The sequence below is a fragment of the Physcomitrium patens genome, chromosome 17, assembly GCF_059467195.1.
Source record: "Physcomitrium patens ecotype Gransden chromosome 17, ASM5946719v1, whole genome shotgun sequence".
Lineage (NCBI taxonomy): Eukaryota > Viridiplantae > Streptophyta > Bryopsida > Funariales > Funariaceae > Physcomitrium > Physcomitrium patens.
In genome coordinates this window covers 3,822,527-3,845,825 of record NC_143426.1, presented here as the reverse complement: position 1 = coordinate 3,845,825, position 23,299 = coordinate 3,822,527, and the positions used below count along the sequence as shown (strand labels likewise).

The 23,299-nt window shown below is 34.4% G+C and overlaps 1 protein-coding gene across 1 annotated transcript; it reads right to left on the bottom strand.

The window, feature by feature from the left end:
* Window positions 1-19,943: 19,943 nt before the first annotated feature.
* On the bottom strand, window positions 19,944-22,955 carry LOC112293992 (proline dehydrogenase 1, mitochondrial). The gene is made up of 4 exons (XM_024544036.3): window positions 22,141-22,955; window positions 21,367-22,012; window positions 20,857-21,097; window positions 19,944-20,624 (listed from the first exon to the last, which is right to left on the bottom strand). Exons 1-4 carry the CDS (start codon window positions 22,657-22,659, stop codon window positions 20,582-20,584), a joined length of 1,449 nt encoding a protein of 482 aa, XP_024399804.1. The 5' UTR covers window positions 22,660-22,955; the 3' UTR covers window positions 19,944-20,581.
* Between the last annotated feature and the right edge of the window lie 344 nt (window positions 22,956-23,299).

The following is a 23,299-nucleotide window of genomic DNA, read 5'->3' as shown; positions in this document are numbered from 1 at the left end:
TTTTATGCTTTAAATTATATAAAAAAATCATTAATTATATTACTAATATTTAAATTTATATATATATTAAAAATAAATATAATTTTATAATTGAAAGATTTAATTAAAAAATAAATATATTATAATAAAAATATCAATATATTTACTTTTTATTTTTACATTATGTTAGATAATTATTAAATTAACCCAAGAATTTAGTAAAACAATCCATTTATCCTAATCATCATCAAAAAAAATTCCAATGCCTAATCTAGATTGATCAAAAACCAACAAAAAAAATTCCAATGCCTAATCTAGATTGATCAAAAACCAACAAAAAAAATGGTTAAATCCTCAATGAATGATGATGGGTGGATCAATTCTAGAATGCCTAGGTGAATTCAATGATTCACTTAATTTATTATAAAATATTATCAAGTTGTTATCCTTGCATGTAGAAACTAAGTAGAGACTATGTATTCTATTCTCTAACAATTGCATTTATAATTTTTAAAAAGAGGATTATTCCAAGTTTATTCATAATTTTTATGAACTTAATATTAATATTTATGTATGTATATACATATATATATATATAGAGAGAGAGAGAGAGAGAGAGAGAGAGAGAGAATAATAATATTTATATATTAAACCACACCAGCGCTTGCTTCAACAAAACATACATACTCTTTCAGGGATTCTTTCAAATCGATAACAACTGGAGCCATGAATCCATGTTGACTCTATAAAGAATCCTACAACACCGTTGGCACTGGTGGGCGAAGTTTGCTTGCTGCGGCGCTGCTCGCTCGCTGAGCCTGCGAAAGAGAGAGAGCTCAATTCACTGAGTGAGTGAGGGCACAAATCCACGGTTCCATTCTGCGACCTCCATCATGATCGGATACAGCGAGATCAGTGACGCGCTGCTGCTGTCCGTCTGTCTGTTGCGGTACTGATCTCATGGGAGTGGTCGCTGTTGGGCCAGAATTCTGCTTTGATCCCTACACTCGACCTAAGCTTCGAAGCAGCATCGCCCCGAGTTTCCACGACTGCGTGGATCAAGCATTTCTAGTCATTTCTGTGGCGCGAGACTGGAGCCTGCACGCGTATGGGAGGGAACTGGTGCGTGCGGGTCTTGCACTGGTTACACCGTAAGAGAGTACATGCGGTTCCAAAGGTTCTGACTTCTGAGTATGAAGTGCACGGGATTGTGTTTATTTCTGTTTCCTTTTGTTCTAGTTGCTCTCTACGTCTTGCTCGGGAGAGGCCGTTCCTTGTGATATATTGCGGCAGAAGCTAGCAGTCTTAGTGCTAACGGTTCAAACATATCGCACGCAATGGCGAAGGGATTCGTTTTGGTGACCTTGAAGTTAGACGCTTGGCTTCATCCGGGGTTGTGCAAAAGAAGGAACGAATCTGCACTTGGGGCTTCGTATTTCGTCCTTCTAATGTTGAGAAACTTGTGTTCGGACGTGCTCTGACTAGAAGCAGAGGCTAGTCCTGTTTGCTGATCACACTCCTCGTGCAGAACGAAACTTATTTGTAAACCTCAACAATGAGCTCAATGAAAATTGGAATAGAGCCTGTACTGCAATTGTGGATACAGGAAGGGTTCAGATGATGATCGAGGATTCGAAATTTGAGCTGTTCTCGACCTAATCACAGTTGAAATTTGAGGTCGTGGAGAATCTTGCAGCAGCTGGGGTGAATTCACACACCAAGCTGGGATTGTTAGGGAGCGTGCGCATTTTAGACGGGTCGACCAAACTTTTCCAGGTCCGTTGATCTGCGTGAGTACTTCGAGCACTCCAGAATTCCAGGGTGCTCTGGGCCAGGTCTACTGACACCATTCAAGCTTCTGTTTTTCGTAACATACCTCGAACTTCTTGACAATGTGTGACTCTCAATAGAAATCAATTGGTTGATAGTGAATTGTGTGTTATGTCAGCTTCGTTGTTACCAACTACAATAGAATTCCAAGTAAGGTTCTATCTAGACCAATAGCTGTCTTGATAACCATTTATCATTTACTTCTTCATGTTTTATTATTTTCTAAAAATTTAGCCAAAAATGTTCTTCAAAGTTGCAAATGCATTTGTCAAATAATCTTGTGAGACTTGATCCTAGTGGTTTGACAATTTTGTGGCAAATTTATAGTAAAATATCAGTTAAAATTTTAATTTGTAGAAGTAAAATAAATATGTTTAAAGTATTACACACATCCATATCATTTAAATAAATCATATTATAAATTAATGATTTCTTCTTTTGAAATACATTGTCATTTCTTTTTTAACCTAAGTTGTATGTATAATTATTTTTAATATACCCCAAACTATAAAAACTCTTTTTAGAAGTTTTGTCAATTTAAGAACCTATTCCAAATTATTTCTAAACTTAGATACTTGGTTTGAAACTTTTATAATTTTTTAAAAACCCCACATGACTAAAGGAAAAAATCATTCAAAACCTAAGAAGGAAATTTAACATATATTATGTCTTTTGAACTTATAAATTTTCTATCTTTCTTTATTGATATTTGATAAACATTTTGTGTATATATACCTCAAACTTTACTTATTTTAACAATATAAAAAAATATATTTGTTGAAGACTCAAAAATTAGGAAATAAATAAATAAATATGAAGATTTATTTATTTATTTATTTATTGTACAACCCAAGTAAAAAAACTAAGAGTATATTATCTAAATAATGTTCTTGAGATGGATCCTAAAAAAATAGGAATTTTTATTATTTCAGTTTTTCAAAAATATTCTTAATAATGTAATATTTTAAAGATTTAAACATTTTTACTACATTCATTATAATTATATGATGATCATTTTTAAAGTAAAAATTTAACTTGAAAAATTACTAAAATACAAAAAAAAGAATAAACTGATACTTTAAAGACTGGGAGAAATGTTTACCACAGTTCCAATGTTAACTTATTCAGATCTTTTGAATATATATATATATATATATATATATATATATAATTTTTTAATATATTTTTTAATAAAAAAACTTTTCTTAAGTTTTTATATATACATATAAATATATTATATATAGAGAGAGAGAAACACATAAGTACTAAGTAAGATTTTATGCTACACATGGACGTAGATAGTCATTTATTTGTTTATTCCCATTAATGTAGAAAGAATTGAAATCTTCTAAATGAATATCTCACTAGATACAGTAAACGATATTCAACTATTATCTAGACTACAACATGTTGATATGAAAATAGCATCAAAATCTCAGTTGCATTGTCCATCTGTTTTATTATCGAAAACTCGATCCCACAACCGCGTTCACACCACCACAAAAAAAAATCGACGTGGCACCCAACCATTCGACCAGCAAACTTGGGCCGTGTGACCGCGCTCCACAAGCAACTTAGATGGATGAATAAATGGATGAACATTTTGATAAATAGATGGATGTATACATCCTTGAGTTTAAGGAGCCTTGGTGTCTGACAGTCAAGGGAACCGAGCTGCGCTGCCAGCCAGCCTGGATCCGGTGGCTTTGTCAGAGTGAATGGGATTTTAGGGTTTTAATGGGTTCATCACTATCATGGGATATGAGTTGGGACTTGGAGGGGCCAAGCCCCATTAGGATTCTATGGGGGTGTGGGGCCATGAATAAATAATTGAATCAATAACTCAATGATTCCCTATTATTTACTACATTTACAAAGTATTGGGTCACTAGATATAATAGAATATATTTCAAAAATTATTGGTGAATAAGATGGATTGATTTTGGTTTGGCATCCAATAAATATGTTGGTCTTAGGACAATAGGAGGTTGCAAGTGTAGAGAGAGTTTTGGGATTTAGTGTTTAGGTGGTACGGAACAAGGGCTAGCTTTAGAAGATGCATAACTTTATACATTACTTGTCCTAATTCATAACTTATTCACTTTTCTTGCCCTCAAGTATTTATCTTGATATTTTAGTTTAAGGTATTCATTTTGTGCTCACTCATGTTAATATTTGTACTTGAAAGTATCAAAGAATATAATTTTGTTTAATAGAAGAGAAAAATTGGTTTTTTGAAAATGTTTTGATTTTTAATTTTGAACAAGTTATAGATTGCTTTAACATATTTTATTTTGTATCCATAGACTATAAGAATCTCATTAAGTACTATGGAAATCATTTTTATGAAAAAATAATACGAATTTTAATTTTAAATATGTCTAATGAGCTTCATGATTGTATTTTTTATTCTTAAATAGAAGTATTAATAATATTATTAATTAGAATTTTATTCTTCTTTATAATTTTAAAAATAACTTTATAATACTTATAAATATACAATTTAATTTATATTTTTATCTATCATTATAAGTATGTGAAATTAAAATAATACCTCTCAAAAATTTTGAATAATTATAATTCTATAGCATGATTTAATTACTATATCTGAGCATGATTATCTACAATAAGTTCTATGTGCTTAAAAATTTTTAACTAAGAAATTTACATACTAATATATTATATTCAAAATGCACATATTATGAGGAGATGAATTCAAATAATAAAAATCAAATTATAGAGTTGTGTTACTAAAAAAGTGTAGATAGTTATTGAAAGATGGTATAATATTAAGACTAGAATGGTTATTGTTAAAGACAAGAAGATTAGAGACTCTTGAAATAAGACTAATTACAAGAAAAATATTGATAAGAGTGAGGAAAGCCTCACTCTTGCATCCATATATACTATCTAACTAGAAGATATTTTGCAACATTATGTAGGTCCTCTAATACACTTTTAATTTGCAATATACATGTCTAACTTACATGACAAGTTTCTTACATGTGTGCCTCATGGTTGACTTGTATCAAAAGTCACCAACATAAGTAACATGTGGCCAACTTGTTGATCAAGTTTTCAACCTATCAATCACCTACAAACACTTCAAAAATCAAATTTGTGTACATAAAGCTTCTAAAAAGCTTTTTCATAAGATATAATCAAATTAATTTATTTCTATTCACTTCTATCTTATTCTTTTAATCTATATATATATATATATATATATATATGACATATATACTATAAAATGTAACAAATAATTATAATATATAGTTTTTTATTTATTTATTTATAATATTTTTAGTTCAATACAAAGATCACTTTAAAGCTTTTCCAATGTGATAAATTCTTTTTCATATTATTTTTTAATATATAATTTTTTTATTAAACTAACATTTGAGTTCCTAAAAAGATTATAAATCTAGCTTTTATATAAGTATATTAAATTTGTAAAGGTAATTAATGTTTTAGATTGGGTCTATAATATTTCTACAAAATTTATCATTAGTAAAAGTCAATATTTCCAAAACAAAACAATGCATAATTTTTAGAATAAAATCAGTATATTTGTTTTTAGATAATGTTTAGATAACAAAGTTTTATTAAAAAATAATTTAAATTTAAAGTATACATTATTTGTTCTTTTTAAAAATATATACTTTTTTCTTTATTTAATGTACATCATTTAAAAAAATCACAAATTTGTGTAAATTCAAGTATTTGAAAACAAATTTGCTCAAAACCTTGTTATATATAACAATCAAAAAATATATTTATGGTGTTATAAATTAATTAGATAGAGTTAAACTTTTGTTCTCATATTTTAAAGATATTTAATATTTTATTCTTCTTAATGAAGTAAAAAACTACTAAATTATTTTTAAATTGAGTGGATACTTGAAATTTGTTAGATTTTAATTATAAATATAATAGAATAGAAATTTTTCATTTCTTTAAAGTTTTAAAGTCATTAATTATATTGTATAAATTTAAAAAATTATGGAAAATTAAATAAATATATATTAATAATATTATTATTATTGTTATTATTAATTAGAAACAAAAATTTATATATGCTTTGAAAGTTTGACAAAACTTGTCTGTTATGATTTTTTAAGATGAATTAATAAAAACGTAATTAGAATCTAAAAAACACCATTAGTGATTTTAGATATATCACTTATTTTATTAAAGTAATATCAAAGAAAACAAGACCAAGAAAAGCTTAAGAAAATATTTTAAAGATACATCAAATAATTTTCAGAATTAATTGATACCAAATAAATAAACAATATGTTTATTCTAAAATCATAAATAATATATTTTAGAATTATTCCTTTTTATGATCTTTGACAAAAGTATTTATAAAAGAATTTCTTTCTTCTCTCACTCTTGTGATGAGTCAAGCCACCAATAAAACAAAAACCTCACAATGAAACCTTATAGAATAAATCCATTACTTAGTCAAAGTCCTAACTAGTTGCAAAATTGCTTAACACATAATTTATAAAATAAAAGATCCCAACACATGGATCTAATAGAAAAATTCTAATATTTTGTATTACTAAATTTAACGTAGAAAAAATAAATGATCATTGATTTAACAAGTTTATAAATAATTTTAGAGATGATTAAATGGTACTCTATTTAAAAATTATTTTTTAAAATACACAATTTTATTTATGAATATAAATTTGTATTTGATTCTTTAAGAATTTATTATTTAAAAAAAATCAATATCACAATCATGAACTTCTTGGCCTTTCTTGACATTTGTAAAAGCTTCTTAGAATTTTCTACCATAAAACTTTAAAAAATAAGTCTAATTAAAAAATGTTTTGTATAAATATGGTTTAGAAAAGATGACTCTTGAATAGAATCACACCTTGAGTCACAGAATCCATTACTCCGCCAGATTTCTCTATTCTATTCTGTTCTATTTATTTATTTATTTATTATTATTATAGAATCTCTCCCTCACACACACACACAATCACTCGCTCATTCACTCGTATACTCACTCACACACAATATCGATCACACGCCAGATATGTCGAATGCTGAGGCGGGGGTTTTGCAAAGGAGGAGGACGAAGAAGAGGAAGAAGAAGAAGCAGGCCAAAGGGAAAGCAAAGCGAAGCAAAGCAAAGAGAATGCGGCTCTCTCTCGCTCTCTCGCTCTCCGTAACAATTAACAACAACGCTGTTACACTGCACTGCAGACATTCTCTCTCTCTCTCTCTCCGGCACCGACACTCGCTAAAAGATAGAAAAATAAGAGAGAAAGTAAAAATAATTAAAGCGAGACGATGAAGCGAAAAGGACCCTTGTTTATATGCGTGTGTGTTTTAGTAAATTTGATAAAAATAAACGGAGGCGAGGGGACACGGTGCGGCTGTTGGGAGGGGGATTGAGGGAGTGGCTCTTGAGGGGATGGCAGAAGCGCGCCTTTCTGGTTGTCGATCGCGCTGCTGCTGCTGCTGCTGCTGCTTCAAGGTTGCCCACATCATGGCTGTCTCCGTTACCACCAGTGCCCCGCACAGTTTAGTTTAGCCAAGGCTGGCTGAGCTATGAAAATGAGCCCCCCTCTCTAGTTATTGATGGATGGTCCAGTGCGATTGAGATCATGACTGCTTTGCTATTTGCTGATCACCGCCTGGTGATGAAGATATGTTGCAGTGAGCGTACTGGAGAGCAAGCGAGGCTCGTTGAATTTCCCTTTCCTTTCCTGCCCTTTCTACCGAGCATTCACCTCTCTTTCCTGCTCTCCGCCTTGTTCCCTCCTCCTCCGCCTCAACTAATTGCGTGAATCTGGAAATTAGATTTTGCATGTCACGCTGTGCGTGCTTGTTGGGCTTCGCAAGGAATCAACGAGAGACTTCACGAACTGCCCTAACAAGTGCCGGCGAATCATATGGTCCCTGGGAAACTGCTCTTATGTCTCTTTCGTGGATGTACAGGAGTGACGCATTGTTTTCATTCATCCCGCCCTTGACGGATGGTTCTGTCGACTTGGTGTTAAGCTCTGTGTGATTGAAGATGAATGTGGTTCTATTATGATTATTATTATCAATATTATTATATACCAGAAGTTCAACTTACTTTGTGTACATATATATAAATATGACCTGTTTTATTTCTAGGTTTGTGTGGATTCTTTGTTAATAGGGTTAAAAGGACAGCAAGGGCCTCCAAAGTTAACAAAAAAGCCATCCAAATCCAATTAGAATACATATCACAATCAAGTTCAGAATTGGATCTAACAATACACAGAGTGATTCTGGCAAATAAAACCTAATACTCATATACATTTTTAAAATAAAAAATTAAATGTGTGTTTATGGGCACATCCATCCACATCAACTTTGAAAAAGAAATTGCTTACATTAATGGCAATTAAAATTGAATTTTTAATTTGATGTAGAATGAAGTTTTTAAAACCTTTTTTTTTTAGAATATTCTTGAATTTTAAATAATACTGTCCAGCATTGACGTTGTTTAACTGAAACATAATTAAAACTTGTTTATTTCTGGACTTCAAAAAGAAAATATTGATACAGAAATGGTATCATATTATACTAAATGTACATTTTTTTGATTTGATATATACCATCCAATTTTAAATTTACCTCAACAAAGACTTGCAAAATTCTTATGTGCATGTTCAGTAATCCTAAATAGGACATATATTGTGTTTTGGAGGCACTATCTTTGTCTTGCACTAGAACTGCAATAAGAATGTTTATTAATTACAAAACAATATGCCATATTCCATGTAGTTTATAATAGACAAATTATAAGATACTATTACAATTCTTTAAAATGTGTTTTTTAAAAAATGTAATATATATATATATATATATATATATATATATATATTTACAATATTAGCACCACCCACAATTAATCAAGCGTAGATTTTTTTATGTTACTATTTTGTATCTAAAATACTATTTTTATTTTTATTTTCTTATATTATAATATAAATATTTTAATTTTAATTTTTAATTATTTACCTAAATCCAAAATAGATATGTGCCCTTAAATAAAAGAAATAAAGTAGTAAAAATTGGAAATGAAGTTGCAACGATTTTAGGTGTGAAATTGCTTTAGAATAAACTTGTAAAACTAGAAGAAAAAAAAATACAAAAGAAAAAATAAAAACTATAGGATTGAAAGCTAAGAAACTAAGTTAAAAGTTAAGTTTATAAATTTTGTTTTAAGAAAAGATATGTAGATGGTGTTTTTACAAAGGTCTTAGAGAAAATATATTTAAATTCAGATTATTATAAACTTTCACATCTAATTTGAATAACAAACTACGTAACAATAATACACACACAACATAACCTGAAGAAAAAAAAATACCAAATATATAAAAATATAAATCTCGGTAACTTAAATATTTTTGTTAAAAACTATTATAATAGTCAATGTGTGCATTAATGCTACTTGTTGGGAAAAATATTGAGCACATTTCTTCAAGAAAAGTCCATAATATTCAATAGACAAGAGTAGTTGTAGAATACCAAGGATATACTTCTAATTTAAAATAAAAAATAAAAAATAAAAAAATGATTAATTTTTTTTTATAAGAGTTACAAAATTTTGAATGAATCGATTTTTTTTCTATATATATATATATATATATAGATAGATATATCTGTAAATTCTATTATGATATACACAAATTAAGCAGATAGAATGTTTTGAATGTCATGTATCTTGTTCTAATAATTCTTAGTTTATTTTTATTTTTTTAATAATATTTTGTAAAAAAACATTAAGAGATTCAAAACTAAAATGGTCAACAATAAGAACATATTATCTATTAATATTTTATATTATTTGATAGATAGAATACTCCAACCTACTTAATGATTTTAGATTTTTATTTTGAATTTTATGGCATCATTAAATAGATTATATGTCTTAATACCACCATTGTATGAATAATTTTATAATAAATATAGGATTAGTAGAAGAAATCACGAATTTTTAGAAGTAATAAACAAAGACACAATAAAATTTCTAAATATTCAAAAGAAAAAAATAAATTAAACTATATTTTATCCTAAAGAAAAATAGAGGCTTAAATTTTAACCTAAGAAGTCCAATTAGTTGAATTAAAGTAGTGTAATTGAGACAAATTAGATGAAAATAACTATAGAAATAAATTAGTTAATTAAGAAATTTTAATCAAATATTTAATACTTTGTAAGGAACTTACTATTTTTTATATAACCAAAAAATAATAATAATGATAATAATAAATTAATTTTATTGTATACCATTATCTATATATATTTTTATATATTCACAAATATTGACAAATAGAGATTAAAGGTGAATAAATTAATAAATTTTATATCTTTTCAAAGTTGTTTGATATTTTGCAACATATATATATATATATATATTCTCAATTTAATTTTTTTATATTATATCCAATATAAATGATGAAAAAATAAAATAAAAATAAATCAAGAATGTATAAAAATCAAATCACATATTGTATCCACATTTATTAGTTTTCAATAGGGTGATTTTAAGGCTTCAATTTACTGACGCAATATCCATAAAAATATTATATGGGAATATTAAATCAATCTACTTAAAACTCAAATCAACCAAAATGCCTCCAATTAGCTCACACATTGCCTAGGACTTCACACTCCATCACCAATCTCTCAATTTTGAATTTGAGAGATTAGCCACAAAAGTAGAAACATGCAACATGAAGACTATTTTACTTTGAAGGGAAGTTGGAGAGGTTTTGAGTGTGAATTGTGAAGAAATATTAATATGGGAAATATGACATGAAGTGAACTTCTTGAGGATGCTAAATAATGAAAGTAATTAATATATATATATATATATATATATATATATATATATATTCTTATAGTAAGAAAATTCAATATGTAGGTGGGTTAATTTAATATTCTCTTATCTACATTTAAAAAGTTTTGAATATATGAAAAAAGTGAATTCATTCCTAAGAACTATCAAGAAGAAATGATATGAGAATATAACCATTTATTATTGCAGATTAAAGAACAGTTGGATAAGGGTTTAAAATCCAAAATGGAACTTTCAACATGGATTTTATTTATTTATTTTCATATTGAATTAAAAAAAAGGGAGGTTCTTTTATGACTATTTACTTTCATCACCCATTGAATGTGTAGTTTGGAACTTTTACTCATGCTGTCATTATTGACATGTTTCAACAAAATTTATTAATTGTTGTATAAATTTAACTTTAACATCATAATTCAAGGGTTTTTTTCTTTGTCTTGATGCAATTTTTATTACCAAGTTGCAAAAAAATTGATGTTTATGCATTTTTACAAGTATTTCATTTTCATTTGTATTTGACAAAGCCCATGCCTACCATCAACATAGGGTGTAATTATTGAGAGAAGGCAGGTACAACGGTTCTATCTATTTTTTTAAGCAATAAAGCATGGCTACATCAAATAAATTCTATTCAATTTAACACGTCTTAAAATTTGTGGTAACTAAAACATACTAAAAAAATTACAGAAGTTTTTCCCATGATTATAATTTCGTCCATCCAAGAATGATGTTTAATTATTTATTATCTTTGTTAAGAGATTTTGTTACTTGTTTTCTATAAATTAATATATTGTAAAGCTATAAGATTGTGCAACATGAAAGTATAAAAAGTACTTTTAGAGAAATGAGGTTACAAAGATGACATTCAACTAGTAGAGATATTTTTCTAAACTATTGAAATGATAAGCATAAAAAATTAAAGCTGATTATGAGCCATAAAAATCATCAAATAAAATTTGAAAGTTGACCTCTAATAGATCTTGAAAGGAACTGTAAACATTTCAAAACAAAGATGTGCCTGCAAAGCAAAACTTGGTTAATATGACATTAGAATAGTTCTGATTAAAACAATTCTACTTGATACCAACTACATCTTTGTCTTGGTGGTTGTGTGTCATGCCCTAAATGAGTGCAATATTTATAAAAGAAAATGTAAGAATTTATCTTTTAAAATTTGATGATTATGTATAAGTATATAGGTCAATTAGGGCTTACCATATTCTACATTATATAGGGCATGTTGTAGCATGTATTTTATCATACATTTCCAAATATCAACATATTGGCTATACTAGTTTTATATTCACATTGCTATGGATCATGTTACAATTTTGATTATGCAATGTATTGTTTTCGAGTGGAAAAGAAATAAATCTACATCTTTTTGATGATGAATAGGGTAATTTATATACCAAGATATTCCTTTAATTTGATAAATAGAATATAGAAATTAAATAGCTTGATGATATCTTGTCATTGATCCTGTTTAATAAATCAGTGAATGTAAAAAACTTTAAAATTTATAGTTTGATGGCAAATGTATGTCTTTTGTATGAAAAAATTGATCAAATGCCATAACTAATTTATTAGAATAATATCGATGTATATATATATATATATATATATACATTAATTATGTAGCTAGTTAGTTAGTTATTGACTATACATAATCTTTTTTATTTGTGATTTTATGTACCTTTCTACATGGATAATTTTCATTATTCCATTGTATCATGTCTTCTCTGTCTGTGATCTATAATATGACTAATTGATTATGCAGCAACATAGAAAAGGTAATTTTCGCTTACATATTCATCTACAATAATTTATTCCCACTGCTGAATATTCCAAGTCATTGGCAAAATCAAGCAGTTGTAATGTAATGATAAAATTCTAAATATATATATGGAGAGGGTATTGCTAATGACACTACAAATTTTGCTACTACCTCCAAAATTAGGCATCCACCACAAGCCACCTACACCTTTTGAAAAGACTAAATAAAAAATATTTTTAAAAAATAAACTAATGAAATTAAAATAATTATAATTTATTAAACTTTTAGGATTTAAATTCAATAAATTAGTTTTAGGGTTTATAAAAGGGGAGGCTCTCTATGCTGCCCTCATTCCACAATTGTCACCACTAAACCATGGAATCAGAGCACGTTATGGACTGAGTTCTGTAAATAAATAAATAAATAAATAAAATTAGTTTGTTTTTGTTTGTTTCTCCATATAAAAATCCGGTAAGAAAACTGAAGGGAAACTTTAAAAAGTGGGGGGTCATAAATGGAACAAAAGCTCCAGATGACGATCAACTGCAAGTCAGAAGAACGACGCAGTTGGCTCCCTCCCACAGTAGCAATTCAGTTACACAATAGAATAGGGCAACAAAGGGAACCCACACACATACTCACACACTCACAATTGTGGGGCCAGTTCAACAGCCTCCCGGGCCCCTCGGGCAGAGACAAAATAAAGTCAAAAGCGATACTCATCAGCAAAAATAAAAACACTTTTTCCCGGTCACCCCCAGAATACGATCCGGCTCCGATACCCCGCATCACCCCGCATCTGTGTCCGTCCGTCCGTCTTCCTTCCGTCCCCTCCGCACGTTCGTCCATCCATTAGATCGTTCGTTCGTTGGTTGGCTTGTGGAGTAGTGCGGTGGGGGGGGGGGAGGGGGGGGGGGGAACCCCAAATCGGCACCGAAGTGTGTTTCGGCAACGAGAACGTTGTTGTTGTTGTTGTTGTTGTCGTCATCGTCGTCGTCGCCATCATCGCCATCAAGGTGCGTGTGTGCTGCTGGTGCTGCCTGCCTGCCTGCCTGCCTGCGAGGCTGCGGTGCGCGGGGGACGGGCAGGCAGGAAAGAAGGCAGGCAAACAGGCAGGCAGGGAAGGCAGGCGTGCCCTTACGCTAGTTACGTGCTCGGGTGTTGCCGCCCCGAGGTTGTTCTGCTACTTCTACTTCTTCTTCTATATATTCCGCTTCTGGGCTACATCCCCTCTCATTCCTCACCAACCAAACCGTCCCCATTGCTTGCAAGGCATCGCCGGTTCTGGCAGTCTTCAATCTGCGCATACTCGCTCATACTGCGCAGTTTGGCTCTGTTGATTATTATTTTTGCTTTCGAGGTAGCTAGGTGGTGCTGCCGAAGTCGACCAGGATCTAGGTGTGCGGTGTTTGCTAGGGCGGAGTTTCTCCGAGCTGGTGGTTCTGGGTGGTGTAGGGTGGTCTTTTCGGGGAGCGTTGTAGCGGTTTTGCGGTAGGATGGTGAGAGTGTGTGGAGTGAAAGATGGTATCTGGAATGTAGTGCATGCAGGTGTGCGATCGAGAATTGTAATTACGAGTCATTGGTGGTAGTGGGGCGCCTCGAAGTTGGTAGTGCGATTTGTTCTTGATACGACAAATTGATACTTGGCCCCTAGATCGGGCTCTGCGATGTCGGTGACGGGGAGCGTCCCTAGTCAGATCCTCTTTTTCTAATTCCCGCAAAAGCAGAACACCTTTGTTGGCGTAGGAGTTTGTGAGCCAAGGGTCGTGAGGTGGAGGACAGCTGTGTTCAAGCGTAGTTTTGAAGTGTTATCAGAGGTTGGATCATTGGCGCGGAATTACGTATGCCCTTCTTTCCTTGGTGGCCGAGAATTAGTCAGCTTCTTCGCTTGCAGTGCCGACTGCTGTACTGCCGCCGTTGCAGTGGTGGCTTTCTTTTAGGTATATGTTGTAGCACTTGAACATAGAAATGTATCCTTCTGACACTCTCCCACTGCTACAGTTCTGCAGAGCTGTGGAACCTCGATAAAGTCGCTTTGTGTCCCAACCCACCAGTCCCAGCGCTCTGGACTTGAAATTTCAAGTAGGGTCACGGCCTGACATCTTCACGACCTCCGATGAAAAGTTACTGCGCGGTAGTTAGCGTCAGCGACGCGCTGCGGGGTATCACGCTTACATCGAGCTGCTCAATGCATGATAGATAGTTACCCATGATATAACCATCGTGTTAGTGGTCAAGAGATCAACCTCTATCATGACTTCAACTCTGCCCGAGTAGCTGCAGGTTGGCACTTTATTCAGATTTTTGTTTTTTTGGGGTGTGTTACTACAAAATCTGAAGTTTTCCCTTTACACCCTGAGAAGATCCTGTACAACGCTGGTGAAAGCAGCTCATTGGTCGCACTTGGCCAGGAACGGACAGCTTACACTAGAAAGTATAGAGCGCCCTTGTCTCCTGCGCTTCAGAGTCGATGAACATGTTCTCAAGTGCGGACTTGGAGTTGTGAGCTTTGTTGTGAGGAATGCCGCATGGACCGAAGCCATGCGCTCCACATCTAGACGGTGATTTGGACGCTATGCTTCGGACCAGGCTTCATTCCCCTCAGCACAGGAACATCATGGTGACGACGAACTGTTTCGCCTCTGTCTCGAGCAATACACGAGGTAGCAAAGAGGAAGTGATACCAATAAAACCCTGCCTTGACACTAACGCATTTTATACTATCTTGTTCGCTCGCATTGATCATCGAGGCAGTTCGGAATGGATGTGTATCGAAGTTTCAGAGATGATCGCACGGTTTTCGATTGGTTAACTGTCATTATGGTTACCGCAATTCTACTCTGCTCGAGTTCTCTAGAGTCGACTGATCAGGTTATTCACGTACGTGTTCCTCTTGTGGGAATTAGGTTCTCATGAGACCTGTTTCAGCTGTGCTTGTGGTTTTGCGTACACTCTTGCAGACCCGGTGATGATACCCTTGATACTCTCCACGGCACCTTCTTATTATTTGGTGAGCATATTCTAGATCGTTTACAACGGATGGCTAGGCTCTTGGAATTTCAACAAACGTGCTCTAATGAGACCTTGCTTGGGAGTTAAAGAGGCGTAAATTCCTGTACACGCGACTGTGCTGATTGCGATTATACATGACGTTGATACGCTGTTTGTGGCTTAGTTTCACTTGTGTTTGACACTACAAGTTTCTACAATCAATCATAATTGGGCACGAGTTGGACGAACCTCCAGCCAGTAGTCGCTAGTCCACTGACGAAGTGTTCAACTGAACCCTATTACCCGATGCTATACGAATGTACCGATGCTGAAAAATTGTCCGTAATGATGCTTGTGAATTCAGTTGTTTGCCAGAAACAGACGTTCTCCGATTCGATGCGCGCCGAGCTTCGTAAGCCATGGTTGAGTGCATTCAGGCACGCATCGAGATTCGGCGGCATACTACTTTGCCGAATAATGGCCATTTTGGCAGGTGTATGGTGTACAATGTTATGATTCTGTCATGTTTGTCCATACTGCGATCCCTCCTTTCGTTACATCCTCCAAGGACCGCTGTGTTACCAAGTTTTTCCTGCATTTGTCAAGGAAGTTCACTGGTGTATGGACAAACCCTGTTGGTGCTGCAGAGGATTGGTAACTTGCAGAAGCTGTGGAATGATATGACTCTTCCCAATCGGATCCCCGTGTCTGTGAAGAACCTTGGGCATGTGAAGAAAACCTAACTTGAAACACCCTTCAAATTTTCTGGTAACTCTTTGTAGGTATGAGCATCCGATTCTGTCCTTTTGCTATGGGTACTGAGTGGGGTTTTCTGGGCTAAAGTACTGGTGCATGCTCTGATTTTTTTTTTGTTGAAGCCTTCAAAATTTTGAGGGTCAGTCTGCTTTCTTCGCACCTGAGGCGACTGTTATTAACATGCATCTACCACTTACTCGTGCTCAAAATATTTCGAAGTCTATCAGTGTGACTAGGCCAGGGTCTTAGATCCTTGTGGATCTGGGTGGATCGCAGCTTTTCTAATTTAACAGGCGGATATGGCTGTTTGAATTCTTGGAACGCAGCTTCATCAGCTGTACATGGGATAGAGAATCGATTACCTAGGATCAGGTAGCATTCAGGATCCTCATTGGTCACTTCACTTCTCATGAGTTCTTCGTTGGTCAACTTCAGTCCCACGGAGATCAGTAGTTAGAGCAAGGAGTAACTATGTCATCTCCCGCATAGCTGAACGTGGGTTTCGAAATGTGTGCAATCTCCATTTAATACGCAGGCCTTGTGAATCTTATAATCCAGTTACCCAGCAGGTTTCTGAGCTCCGTTCTGTACTGATCACCAATCTGCATCGTGATGTCAGACATTGTCTTTATGATAGACTATTCGACTATGCCTGTCACCTCTTCTGTGAGTTGACACCAGCATCTTTTTTTGTGCACTTCTGTGTTGGTAATAATTCCATTGGAATTGGAATCTCCCCAGTCTCTTAATCTTATCCTGTCTCAATGGAGTTCATCTACGAGCACGAACAAGTTATGCAAGTTAGTATTCAAGCTCAAATGAGATCAAATAGGTATGACTGTTTTTGTAAGGACCTTATTTTCTCTCTGCGGTTTCTGATAGCGTCATTTAGAGGTTGCTTCTGGGTGTGCTCAAATCAATTGGAACTTATCGATATTTGTGAGGTTGACATCCAACACATCATCAGTAGAGTATGTCACTGACAGAGGAATCATTGGTGACAATTGTGATGCAAGTGCCATTGCATCTTTTAATACAATGCCAGCTGAGTCAAATGCATTGGAGATAATTGTCTGCTTTGTAATGCCTCAAGTTAGAACCATCGCGACTGCCATGGCAATCTACAACATTTCCAGACTCATCACGGAGTGCTTTTACGACTGTTTCCTGAGATAAAGTTACCTTGATTTCGTAAATTGTTATGTCTCACGGTATTGGGAAAGGCACCATGAAGTCATGGAGGTGCCCTTTGGCAACTCCAGTATCAGTTCATTGAGCCCATCATTTAGTATCTTTATGACTCAGTAAGTTTGAGAAGCACTCAGTTGCGGACTGTTGGTGGTACACTGAAATTGTTCGACGTGCTTATAATTGGAATCGCTCATGTAGCCGTAAAGCTCGGTTTTCACATTATGTGAAGAACTGTACTTGTCAAGCCAGATAGGCTTCAGCTTTTGATGTCAGGTAGTAGCTAGTGCATACTCGTCTGTAGTGTTTGCTACCATGTGTATGTTGTAGGGTCTGCATCAAATATATCTAGTGCACCATTTTTTCTGCATCAGTTGTATCATAAAGAGTACCTTCCGTTTTGAAGTGTGCAGCATGTTTAAATGTGCATGTATTGACGCATGGCAGTTTCTAAAATAAGTAAATTGAAAATGTTTTTACTTCACTCCAGTGTAATGTCTAGCCTGTCAAAACGTGGTTGAAGTTAGATTGGTTTGCAGAGCTGAGCCTAGAGTTTATTGATATGTGTCGAGCTGTCAGTGGTCGGCATGGTCGACAACAAGATACGCTACGAACATTCTTCATGTGTTTCTGAATTCGAGATTTTCGGATTTTATTCTTATCCCCCAAGTTACGTAATGTGATGTCTGTTGGTTTTTTCATGTTTATCTGGAAGAAGTTGCTGATGATTAAGTTTCGAGTATGCATGGTGATAGCAACTTTAAAAGCACTACCTCAGCACATAGTACTTAGAACGGCCATCAATATTTCCTTTTCAGTTACTCCTGCATTTATCAATTGCATTCGATCATTTGGTTTCCTACTTGTATTGGAGATGTTGCTGCTTTTAGGGATGTGGCGTTGATTCTTTTTTTAGCAGTTATCAGCTGATCATTGACGTATTAGATGCTATTGAATTTGATGCAAAAAATGCACAGAGCTGGAATAGAATGGAATGGAATTTGATTGGAGAAAATGAGCATCTGCAATGTTAGCTTGTTGAAAATTCTGAACTCGGTTTGGATTCACTTATTTGTTCATTTATTATCCACACATCATTGTACTATAAAAATAAAAATAAAAACCCTTCCCCTAGAATATACCAGCTCTCAGTTTTTCATAATTATACAAACAATTCTGGAAATGTGCGATGCATTCAAAAATAGGTAGTTTATACTAATTCTTATTCGCATTTTCTGTGCTAGAAGTTCGCTTCTGATACAATGATTTGCTAAAAGTCTCTTCCATTATGAGAGTTCGTTTATTATTTCATGTGTTTTCTGATTAAAACATATTATCTACAATGAGGACTCAACTCATACCAAGTTAATCATGAACTTTGACATCTTCTTTATCAATAACATGTGTTTAAGTTAAATATACATTATTAACATCAACCTTATTCAATGAATTGAGAATATAAAATCCTATATATTCATGTTGCATATTATATTCATATAAATAATAAGTAATTTGAAATTTATTGCTATGTTTATAAATAATTCTTTAACAAGAAATAAATGAGTAAAAAAACTTTTGTTCATGAATCATGTAGCAACATTTTGTAAATATTTTACATACAATAATAAAGACAATTTTAGCTTGATTATATACTAATACAAATAATATATATATATATATATATATATATATATATACATATACATATATTTAATAGAGAATGTTAAATAGACCTAAGTTTTTACTAAATCGACCCATTCTAACCATCATGAAAATAAATAAATGACCTCTAGATTCATTGGGTCTATTTTGTAATATCATGGGTCTATTTAGAATTGTCCTATATGTATGTATGTATGTATGTATGTATATAATTTTAATGAATAGATAAATAAATATAATTTAAAAAATAAAATATTTTATTTCATTTCATTTTATTAAAATAAGAAGTAATATGGATTTTACGCATATATTCACATTTTTTTTCCTTTAAATTTGATTCAAGAAATACACAGACACACACACACACACACATATATATATATATATATATATATATATATGTATATATTTCATAATTTAAAAACAACATATTCTAAAATTATTTTTCTACAATTTGCTTTTAAAGATAAATTAGAGATTTCTAAGAATACGAGTTTTTATTATATTATATATGTATTTTAATCATTGAAATAATTGAACCACTATTTCGACATCATAGATGCTGTATATTTAGAATTGCAAAAATAGATTGTACGGAATTTATAGGAATTTCGCTGTTCATAGAAGAACTATCATAGAGAAAAACTTGCAAATAAACCTTTCTTTAAAGCTTTTGTAAGAATTTGTAAGACCTTATATAAGAAATAGAAAGTATGTAAACATTCTTAGTTGTAGTACAGTCTTTTACCTAGAGTCTTCATGTATGTGGTGCAATCGGTAACCAATTGGATAGACTGGTATTTCTTCGATTTGACTACTCAGCTCCATATTATTAAGCAATGCATTAAACGGGAATTGAAAGCGCAGGCAAGTGTTTTAAATGATCTGCACGTACTATTACGGAGACAATAGACCCTTTTATTGATCGAGATGCGTCTTTTACAAAAGGCTACGTTGGTGGAAGCGTCTGCCCTGGCCATAGTTCATTTACATTTCATTTGAGTGATTCAATATCACTGGAGGTGTGTATTAATTGCTCACCAGATGCTTGGATGCGCTACCTCATACCAACCAGGGCGTCCTCGTTAACACAGAACGTTCAAAGAAAATAAAAAAACAATAATAAACAACCTTCAATGATTATAGAATCCTAGAACTTTGACCATCTAAAATTGCTGCCCAACAATGAGAGCTATAAATCAAAACTGAAAAATAAACCAGAAAGACTACCTCGCTTTTCACTGCCTTCCCAGAGACACAGAGTACAAGGCGAGATGTTTTCGTGACGAAGGAGGTGGAGTATTTTACGTGCAGAAGGCATATGTACGGATTGGGGCGCCTCTCCCCACCATCTCCCATTTGATTTCAGGCTAAAGAATTACATTTAAAGTAAGGAAGCGGAAGGTTGAGCGGAAGTAAACCGGTAAATGATACCACGCTCAGAACTGCATTGAAGAATGCAGTTCTTCGAAAGAATAATTGCGCCATGAGTATACGACGAATCAAGTGGCAGGCAACCAATCGTTGTGAGTGTATCATGATGTGAGGCTATGCTGTAGCCGTCTCCTGAGCTCCGCTCTGACATCCAGTGCATCAGAATGTCACAAAAAGCTAACAAAAGCGAACTTCTCTATGCTAGTGCAGCGTACAACCAAGAAGCTCCAACTATCTCTGACTATGTATTTCTGCACGAATCGATGGTACACCATCAGCGGCTTTTAAAGATACAGTTTCAGCAGTGATATATAGCACAAAAAAATAGGAATTGAAATACTATGATGAATCGTAGGGCATAGAATGTAAATCGAACCTTAGGTACTGGCGATCAATAGCAGTGTTGCCCAGAAGACCACGATTCTCCTCCGCACGTCTGACAATGTATGGCACAAACTCGGGAACGGTTCCGAATGGCAGTACCTTGCTTACTCGGAAACCAGCGTGAGCCAATGACAAAGATAGAACATCGGCCATTCCTTTCAGCTGCGCGAACTGCACGCGTGGGTTTCCTCGCGACAACCCAAGCTCTTGGACTTTAGCAGCAGCTGCCCGTCCTGCGAATCGCCAACCATGACTTCTCATCAATGACTACGTTACCCACCACATCGATAGTCTACAAACTATAAAAGAAGTACTATGAATGGTACTCCTCTAATCATTTTATTCTGGTTTAACATACACTTAAGGATACGCTGCACAAGGAAACACAAAAATAAAAACTAAATCGTGCGCTGAATGGTTATCAATGATGAAGCTGTACATGTTTAGGTTGTGAACTATGACATGATAACGATATTCAGCACAACTATGTCAATTGTCTCACCTGATTCCATATTGTGAGTTGCAAGTACCACAGATACATCTTCCGATGATGCCTGCTCCAGCATGTACCCCGCACAAAAATTGTAACACCGATGCGTTGCTCCGATGTCAGAATGAATTGGCGAAGGAACTCGCAAAGCAGCTGCTAATGCATTCTCTCGAGAAATGTAAGCACCCCGCACAACTTTCACACCATAAGATAAACCTCTATGATGTGAACTCTTTACTGCAAGGCTGAGTCGAGGGAAAGAATCCTTCAAATAAGTTTGTATGGTTGCGTATACCAGGGGCAAGCGTCCTCTGTTAAACTCGGACGCAGCCACGTTGATGATGTAGTCAATTGCTGGCTGCACTACAGAGTACTCTGCGTCTACCAAAAGAGGGATACCTTCAGATTCACAGGCCTGACAGAGCTTTGCAAGTCGGTTATGAGCATGAGCCAAATGACTTTCTTCCACTTCTGACAAAGGTTCGGGGGGCGACTGAACGTGGTACGTTGGACTACTTTCTGCAAGAACAGGAATTGCATCTTGCTTCCAGGGAAGCTTGTGATCTTTCTTCACATGCTGCCATCGGAGTAAATTACTCACACGCTCAAGGATTTGAATGGGACAAATGGCGGAGATTTTCACACAAGCCATGCTTACCTGATTGACAAGTCACTGAAATGTTGAGTTCACGATGTATGTCATGAAGTTTAGCAACTGATGGCGGAGAGAATTTCAATGAAACAAAAAAAATTCTTCGCTGTCTCAGAAGAACATGCGCAACTTACAGATTCTGGCGGTAGTTGACTGGTCTGTCTAACAACTTGCAAAAACTTTTCCAGGTTTTGATCACAGGAATCGCTGTCGGTTGCATCTTCAAGGCCGTAGGTCATGACGCCGCGTAACCCGAGCTCCCACATTCTTGCCAATGTTCTCGAGGCTGCTTCAACATTCTCTCCAGCGCAGAAGTGGGAATAAGCAGTTTTATCGAGCACTGGAACAACTGCCGCCCTAAACAGAGGTGATTTCATCCACGAAGACGTGAGAATCTTGATGCTCAAGTCCACGACGGGCTCATACGCAACCAATTGAAGATTCAAGAGCGTTTTGAGCAGCTCCTTCGAGGTCAATTTGGAAAACAATTGCTCCCCGTTGTTTACTTGTAAAATATCATCCGAAGTGTTATTCGTTGTGAAGGGATCGGCCTTAGTTGTCACTCCTCGAGCGTGAACCGGTGTCCTCGTCAAACCCAAGCCCTTGCACAAGGACGAGAGCTGCACACTTTCTCGGACCTTGCGCCATGCCATCACAATTCCGACAGCAGCGACGATTACACCAATAAAAAACAAACAAGTGCGCTTGAAATCTGCGAAATAAGTGTACAGATCACGGCCTGCCTGACCGAAATAATTGCGAAGACAGACGGAGCCCTAAAGGTTCTAAAACAACAACAACAACGAAAATACGCACGCTCAAATAGAACTGTTAACAACGGCCATGGCTACGCTACGCTACGCAGTGGTCTGAAAGAGAGATCTGATCATCGCTCAAGTCGAGGAACACGAAGACTGAGAGTGATGCTCCTGCCGGACAGCTGGAAACTGGCACACAGCACGGGAAGGGGGGGGGGGGGGGGGGCTTTGTCACATTGCCAGAGAAAGCAGCGCATGGAGAAACTCACCCTTCCATAATTTGACGAGGATGGTAACTATCTATCTATGCCCGACAATCGTATAGCTGCGAACATCGACTCTACATCCGTATTCTTTCCAAACCCCCATTTCATTTGGTCTATGCAGGGGAAACTCTCACTGTGGCCAACCTCTTTAAACTACACACTGTTATTTTTTCTTTATTTTTGATTTACTTTCACTTTTTTTCATTTTTTCTTTTTATTATTATTATTATTATTATTATTATTTGTTCTGTAATTGTATCTAAATGTAT

What these genes read in the sequence shown, in the direction of transcription:
- LOC112293992 (XM_024544036.3), bottom strand. Translation starts at nt 22,659, where the DNA reads ATGGCATGGCGCAAGGTCCGAGAAAGTGTGCAGCTCTCGTCCTTGTGC. An exon ending in GTCAACTACCGCCAGAATCT is followed by an intron (nt 22,013 to 22,140) that starts GTAAGTTGCGCA and finishes CTTGTCAATCAG; the next exon opens with GTAAGCATGGCTTGTGTGAA. An exon ending in ATTGATCGCCAGTACCTAAG is followed by an intron (nt 20,625 to 20,856) that starts GTTCGATTTACA and finishes ACTGGATGTCAG; the next exon opens with AGCGGAGCTCAGGAGACGGC.